The sequence below is a fragment of the Aplysia californica genome, unplaced genomic scaffold (genome assembly GCF_000002075.1).
Source record: "Aplysia californica isolate F4 #8 unplaced genomic scaffold, AplCal3.0 scaffold00309, whole genome shotgun sequence".
NCBI classification, from domain to species: domain Eukaryota; kingdom Metazoa; phylum Mollusca; class Gastropoda; order Aplysiida; family Aplysiidae; genus Aplysia; species Aplysia californica.
In genome coordinates, this window is record NW_004797579.1 from 320,794 (window position 1) to 329,024 (window position 8,231).

Consider the following 8,231-nt stretch of genomic DNA (forward strand, 5'->3'; position numbering starts at 1 on the left):
ATTGGTTCATTGTTAGTAGCTGGGTTTTGGTTGTCTGCTGTTTCATTCAAAGCTTCATTGTCCTCATCCTCCTCTTCTTCCTCCGTTGAGTTTGTAGGGTTGGACGATTTCAGAGTATCAAGCACTCTTTTAAAGAATGAAGTGTTTCTAATCATGCTTTTGCCGTTGCGACTGACGGTGACCATTGGACCTTTCTTGGAGGTTACTTGGTACGGATCATGGTCATAGAACGATGACAGTTTGTTTTTGTAGGGTTGACGAGCGAGGACAGTGTCTCCTACTTGTATGTCGAAATTTCGGGCATGTCAAGGATCGTCAGCGTACCGTTTTGTTGCTTCCTTTTTGTTTGTGTCATGTTGACGAATGTCAATGTCAGTCGTTGGTGGTTTCATGAGTGAATCTATCTGAGGTAGTTTCACTCTAATGTTGCGTTTGAACAGAGCTTTTTCTGGGCTCACACCAGTGCTGATGTGGGGGGGTCAAAAGGGGGTAGCTCGGTAATTCCTTAAAAAGTGATATAGTTCTTGTTTCCATGGCTTGCCTTCAATGAGTGCAGACTGCACTGTTTTCTTGAGCATTTGCATGCATCTTTCAACACCACCATTGGCTTGGGGCCATAGAGGAGTTATTCTGCGGTGTTTACATCCTAGCTGCGAAGCAAACTGTTTGAATTCGTAGCTGGAGAAGGGCGGACCATTGTCAGACTTGGCGGTGCGTGGGACACCATGACGAGCGAAGATGGAGTCAAGTTTTGGGATTGTGGCTCTTGTATATGGCGCCAGTTAGGATCTTTGTTTTGGTATAATATTTGGCCAATGTTTGTTTCTGGCTTCTTTTATGTATTATTGTGGGTGTTTTACGTAATAGAATATATATATTGAAAAATTTTGGGCAGCACTGCACACCGTGCCTGGAAGAAAGGGTAGAAGCTGTTGTCTTCCTGTCTCCCTCTATTGCGTACCAAGTCCTAGTGCTGCACGAAGTAATTAGAAATCTTTAAATTAAATCTTCTCAGATTGTGAGCGTAGTGAGTTGTTATTATAGTTTCACTTTATTTCAGCTTTTATGCGGTTTCATTTAGAAACAGTTGTAAATATCGACAGATGTAGATTACGGGATATCCTGCAGATTCTAACTGACTTTCTCTAGACATCTAAGTTGATAGTAGCTAGTAAGCCTATTGCCCATTTGCTCACTTTCCAATTATGCACCACCTTGTCTGCAACCCACGCGACACCACTGAGAGAGAGAGAGAGAGAGAGAGAGAGAGAGAGAGAGAGAGAGAGAGAGAGGGGGGGGTATAATATTACAATAATATAGGAGAGAGCGACATGATGGGAGAACGTTTTGAAAGAGTAGGCCTGAAAAATTACATGTACTAATACCACAGAATCCTACACTTATAGAATTCGGTGCCTACCACAAAAAGTTCACAAGGTAAGCTGCAAACAAGGATGAGATCAGAAAGAGATCAAGCTTTACTCTGTTTCAACTTTAACGGTGAATTTATTTTGTGCTACATGTGCAGCGACAAATTTTAATGTGCAATCTGTTCACGTAGGCATCGCCCCCCCCCCCCCCCCCAAAAAATGCCAACAGAAATCCAATCATTTTACCAGCAAGTGCCATGCATAATAAACTATGTAAGTAAACAGTTTTTGTCTCTTAAATTGCAGGGAAATGGCCATGTATTCGGGTGTTACCAGAGAGTTTATCGAGTATCTCGGTCTTTCTCCGGAGTATAGACTACGTTAATCTAATCCCTCTCCGCCCGGGTTGGCAAAGTCGCCAGCTCGCTTCCTAAAATTATTATCAATACTCGCAATGTGTCGATGAGTATGTGAAAAACCTTTAGCCCACACGTACATGTATTTAGAAGAAAAAAAGCAACAACCCAAAACACTGAACAGAGTAGGCCTAATCATGCATTTCATACACAATAGACCTGTTATACTAAAATAAATACATTGACATGTAAATGTAATAAACATTCTAGACGAAAACTTGGCCCCTTGAGTCACAATGAGAATGTGACCTGATATTAGGCCTATAATAAGCAACACGACAATTTTGGCGACTTCTTTGTCTTGAACAGCACGCTGACCGACATTTGATTCGTTCAAACTCATTCTTGTTTCACACTGTCCTAGAAGAAAAATCTGGGTAACAATGTTTGTTTTTCTTGATCGGCTATTGAATCTTCTTTTGAGCTTGTTCCCGCGGATTGTTCCCTGTCAGGCCGTCGGAGAAAGATGGGTCCAAAACGCAAAGCTCCTGAGACAAATGGAATGAAAAAGGAAAAGAATCCTGAAGTTGACCACGAACTGTTTCTTCAAGCTTTTGAAAGTAAGATTTTTTAAAGATTCAAATCCTTTATTCTGGTAAAATCAGAGCCTTTTACACGCGGAAAAAGAAAGCCCACAACCTATTATCGATACCGCTGAACTGTTGCTACAAATTCAAGTCGTGTATTAGTTTCTATTATGAACGAATTGGCCTTTTATTAGGTTGTTTCTGCTCTGGTTTTTATAAAAGCTAAGCACAGTGGGAAATTTGATTTTTGGGGGGTAAAAATGTGAAGAAATATAGAATCTAGAATCTAGATCTACATAGAATACTAGATTTCTAGATCTAGATCTAGATCTAGAATCTAGAGGCGCTTTTTCGGTAGTTCCCACCCCCCTTATTTGATTGAGCCTGACCTACATCTAGATCTATGTACGTTTGATTCGCGGCAAGCTAAGATATCAAACCTAACAACTGCAAAACATTAAATTGTGGTAAAATTCAGGGGGGCATGCCCCCCTGAAACCCCCCACCATGTTTTTATTAGGTCAGGGGGGCAAGCCCCCCTGAAACCCCCTTACTCTTGGGGCCAATACCGGCGAATAACAAATGCGGGGTGGGAACTACCGAAAAAGCGCCGATCTAGATATTTCTAGATCTAGAATCTAGATATATCTAGATCTAGAGATATGTGTATAAGATTATGAGATTATAATCCGTAGTATAGTATGATAATAGTATGGCCAAGTCGCAAGACAGACTGAGACTGGTCTTCTGAAGGGGGCGGGTGTCTTGACTTGAACTTGATTTGATTGGCGAAGACGAAGAGCAAAGATTATAGATCTAGGTCTAGGCCTAGATCTAGATGACAATAATTCCTGATAGTGATAGATCTAGAGTAGGCCCGCGTCACCGCGCTACTGTTTGGGTGCGCAACCCCCGGTCTCCTGCTTTGTTTTGGATAAGAACAGTGAAAACGAGGTCACTTTCTGTGAGCATGCGCAGAATGCAGCTTATTTCACTTTCGTTTTGGAGGTTCCTGTCAACACACGTGATTCTACGGTGTCGGAAAGTTTTGCCCCTTCATATTAATGGTTTTCGTGACTGGTATCGGTCAATTTACTAAGCGCTTGAGTAGTCGATTATAAATTAGCACATCTAGCTAATCTAGCTCTAATGACTAATGTATCGTAGAATGTATACTAGAATCGATAAATACTATCGCAGGCTGCTTCTTAATGCCCAGGAACATGCCAGATAGGGTTGCGCACTGAAGCAGACCAAATTTGTGCAGTCCGTTTCAGTGCGCAATATCGGCTTTTTTGCTATTTGGCATTGATTATGATTGATAGTGTGGCTTCTAGGCCCTTTGTTTGTTTTACTTTTATTAATAAGTTATTTCTTTATGACCTGCATTGTGCACTGAAACAGACTGTTTTCCTTCCGTTTGGATGCATTATATTGCCATTGGAAGATGATCAGTTAATGTATTCATGTCAGAATTAATTAATATGGAAATATAATCTCCAAAATGTTCAATTTCTTCTTTTCATGTCTTTTTCTTCTTCTTTTTTGCCCTTTTCCTTAAAGAATACTAGTCTAGGTATAGTCTAATTCTTGTTTTCTTCTTTCACTTCCTTGTGTCCACAGCACCTTTCTTTTTCAATTTCTTCTTTTCACTTTTCACGTCTTTTTCTTCTTCTTTTTTGTCCTTTTCCTTCTAAAATACTAGATCTAGATCTAGTCTAGGTATAGTTTAATTCTTGTTTGCTTCTTTCCCCTTCTTGTGTCCACAGCACCTTTCTTTTTAGGCCACCTCTATTCTCACCCAGGGTGAGAATAGTGCAGGCGAGTCTTGTGGCTATAGATAATTTCACGGTAAGGTGCGCCATCTTGCCCAGGGGTATTGAGGGTTACACCCGTGCATCTCTGTTTACATCCGGTTTTCGGCTAATTGGCCCTAGGGATAGTCGATTACTGAGATTTTGTGATCGATACTGAAACCGATACTCGAACGAGCGTATTAGATTTAGACCTAATACACAATAGGCCGGTACAGTAGGCCTCTGCTCTATGTAACTGAATTTGTTAAGAAATTAAGAAACAAAAACATCTCCAATTAAGAAAATTTGGTTCGTCTTCCTCGTAAATAGAAATGATCACAGGTGTTTTCGAGTACAAGGGTATCGACTTTGCTCATAATGTACGATCTTTGACTGTGTGACTACTAAGTCAAGTGACTAGCCCTAGGCCTCATGTGTTTATGTTTTGTTAGCCTATCCAGTCTTCGTTCCGAGCTCTAGAGATCTAATTTTTGATAATTTAAATCTTGCTGACAGTTTTTGAATAAAGATCTAACATGGAAGATTCTGGTGATGATGATGGAACAAACCAGTTCACTCAAATGACAAAAACACAACTGGTGGATTATCTTGGAGCAAGAGGACTGAGCACCACAGGAACAAAACTTGCTCTCATAGGTCAGGCCTTTGTGGCGTGGGAAACTGGCGTGACGGTAAAGTCACGTTTCAAAATCAGTTGAAAGAAGACTACAAGACAACCCTCAAGAAATTTAGTATTCCAGACCCAGTTTCATTGCCTCCTGATAGTTGGTCTGAAAAAGTTACGAAATGGCCACCGGTGGACATGGGAAAAATCTTCATGTACCTTCTTAGTACAAGTGAGTACAACAGAGACTATATAGGGAAGTACAAGACACAAAAGGCCTATTCCTATTTTGCCAGTAAGTTTGTTGGTACCATTCTGTGGGCACAAGTGCCAGATGACTGCGACAGATGTTTCCTGACATCGGAGGTAACACCGTCACAAAGCGTCAGAGGTGACACCCACAAACAGTGGATCTTGTTGCGAAACACAGGAGAAATCCTGACGTCGATGTGCAGCTGCACTGCTGGCATGTGCAGTACATGCAACCACGTTATTGCTGTGCTGTACAAAGTGGAGTTCGCTATCAGTAACCATCTGAACTCTGAATCCTGCACAGAGACAAGCTGTGCGTGGAATAAATGTACTAAGAAAACTGTTGAGCCGAAAAGAGTCGAGGAAATGGAACTCCGTTCTGACAGTGCCCCAAAGTACTCCTCTTCAGACACTGCATCGGAATCTCGGAAACGTAGACTGACGTTCGATCCACGTCGAGACGGTGAGAACAAAAAGAACCCTGAAAAGTTGTGAATTTTCTGGAGGGTCTATCGACGTTTGCACCCAAGTGTGCCTTATTTTCTGGAATGGCAGCTCAACTTCAGACAAAAAGTTTAGAGCCGATATCGATGCCTCCAACCATGCTCCAAGCAGCGGAACAATGCATCGCCAAGAACAGCGGTTTGGATGACAAGGGATTGTCAAAGAAATTTGGTGAGTCTCTTGTGTACACTAGAGACCAGTGTAAGTTGTTAGAAGAGACAACAAGGCAACAGGGATCATCAACAACTTGGCACAATCACAGGAAGGGGAGGATTACTGGAAGCAACATTAAGCGGGTAGTGAGGAAAATCGAAGAGCTCAACAGAAACGTTAATGCCGCAACCACCTCTCTGACACATCATCTTCTGTCAGGCGGGCCAGACTTGTCCCACATACCTGCCATTAAGTGGGGCAGAGACAGTGAAGAAAGTGGCCTTCAGGAATTTGAAGCTAGTATGCATTCTAATCATCTGAACGTCACCCTGAGAAGAGCTGGGCTCTACGTGAAGAGTACGCATCCGTATATTGGTGCCAGCCCTGATGCCGTCCTGCACTGTGACTGTCATGGTCTTAGTACTGTGGAATTGAAGTGTCCTTTCAAGTTGAAGGGAAAAAACATTGTAGACAACTATGCACAGACGGATTTTTTATGCAAAGGTGAAAACGGGGATCTGGAACTGAAACGTGACCATGCGTATTACTACCAGGTTCAGACACAGCTTGCCGTCACTGGGTTTACAGCAGGATTCTTTTGTGTGTCTTCTTTGGATGGCAAGCCATTTATCATACAAGTGTTAAGGGATGACAAGCTGTGGGAAGACATTCAGCAAAAACTAGTTGTGTTTTTTAAAGGGTATATTAGCAAGCACCTACTAGGCCTGAAAGAATTTTTATTCTGTCCAACTTGTGACAACCTGATTTTGGAACCAAGAGAATGTCAACAGGAGGGCGACAACAGTGTGTGTTGTGATTCTTGTAACCTGTGGCACCACTGGACCTGTCAGGACTATTCAAAAGACAAAGACACGTTCCTCTGCTCATTCTGCACAGGGGACAACATGGAATAACATCATGCAGCATACAACATTGACTGTACATACCATCTCAACAGCGACAAAGTAAGTTTATTTTATCTTTCTCAGGCTCTGTCCACTGAATGCATCACAATCACAATTTTACTCAACAGTAACAACAAACAGCAAAAACAACATTCCTCATGTAGCTTTGTGTAATTTTTAAAGTTATCTTTATTGCATTGTTAGTTTTTGTTGACGATGGTACTTTTCTATAATTTATTATTTGGTTTGGTTTGGGTGTAATATTACCGTACATTGCTTGATTTCTCTATGCTGTCAGAGGATCCAGTAGGTTGCAGAATGCACTGCAAGTGATTATAATGTCATCGCATAGGGGCAGCAATGTCATCTCCATTTCGCTCGACAAAATACGGTACCACTTCAGTCGGTTAATGGCTTGCTCGACGTAGATACGCACATTTGCAATTCTGCTTGTTGCCTGGACATCCTCTTTCCTCATCTGTAAAGCATTTCTGCAGCTCGGTGGGATAGTTAATGTGGTTTGGGCATTTGCAAGTAAGTCTCTTATCTTGAAACCACGATCAGCCATGATTTGATCATATGGTTCTATCAAGTTTAAGAATCCACTGTTTTCCACAATAAATTTATCTGATGCCCTTCCTCCATAAGCTTTCGATACATACGAAATTAATCCAGTAGGTGAGATGGCCACCAGAAATTTTACTGTGCAATGGTGTTTATACTCACTCCAGCACATTGCCTGAGTATCGAGGCTGGATGGAGTTTCTATGAAAACCTCTGTACAATCAATTATTGCTCGTGTTTTGGGGTAAAACTTCTTGAAACTTTCTGGCAGTTCCTGTTTAACATCAGCTCTTGTGGGCCACAATATAAGAAATTTAAATTCTCTTGACAATAATTTTATCCATGTCGTGAATATTTGACTAGCAAGGCCATTGGATACCTGAAACCTGAAGGCTAAATCCTGCAACAATAGGCCCATGCGCAATCTAAGCATCACAAGAAAGAATTCTTGTTCCAGAGTCAGCTTTTTGTTAGGCCCAGGCCTATTATACAGTCCAGGGCGACTGAAATAGTCACTGCTGTGTGCCTGTTCTTCACTCGTTTGTTTTGCGCCTTTCCAATATAACATATGGGAGGCTTTCTTCTCCACATGACTGAAAACAAACTTAAACATTTGTGTGGAAACAAAACCAGTGAAGCAGCGTACATCGCTTTCTCTTGTTACCTGATTAAAAGCTAATGGAATAGGTGTTTGCTGGTCTTCACATTTATTGGCTTCCTCATCTTCAGGGTTTATTTTCCGTTTTTTGCTTGACGATGGGGTTTCATTTCTTGTGGGCGCTGTTCGTTTTTGCGGCGATCTGACATTGTAGTCACTTGGGGTGAGGAAAAGAATGGGAATAGGATTTGATGGTGTGGGACGCCCTTCTGTGAAGTGATTAGAGCACACTTTCATTGTAATTGTCATTTTGAAGTCTGCTCGTCCTTTCTGTATCTGCCTCTCCCATAATTTCCTTTTCTCCTCGTTTGAAACTCCAAACCATTGCATTTCAGTCACATGGGATCTCTTTTTAATCAATTGGGGTCTACTTCTTGTGTTACTGCATGAACCAACACAACAATGGTCGTACTTCCCCATCTTGCTACTAGACTAATGTTTCTAGAATCTAGATCTAAATC

General features: G+C 41.6%; 1 protein-coding gene across 3 annotated transcripts in view; it reads left to right on the forward strand.

Annotated features, from left to right (window-relative positions):
* Positions 1–2,196: 2,196 nt before the first annotated feature.
* Positions 2,197–8,231, forward strand: part of LOC101846221 (polycomb protein suz12) — a 66,499-nt gene continuing 60,464 nt past the window's right edge. For 2 of the 3 annotated variants that reach the window (XM_013084679.2, XM_013084680.2), the window contains exon 1: positions 2,295–2,346. Coding sequence is in view for 1 of the 3 variants with exons in the window: in XM_005102037.3 (XP_005102094.1) it covers positions 2,253–2,346 (94 nt within the window). In the remaining 2 variants the exon portion in view is untranslated. Of the gene's footprint in view, positions 2,347–8,231 lie in introns of all 3 variants that reach the window. The other variant, XM_005102037.3, reaches the window with a different exon arrangement.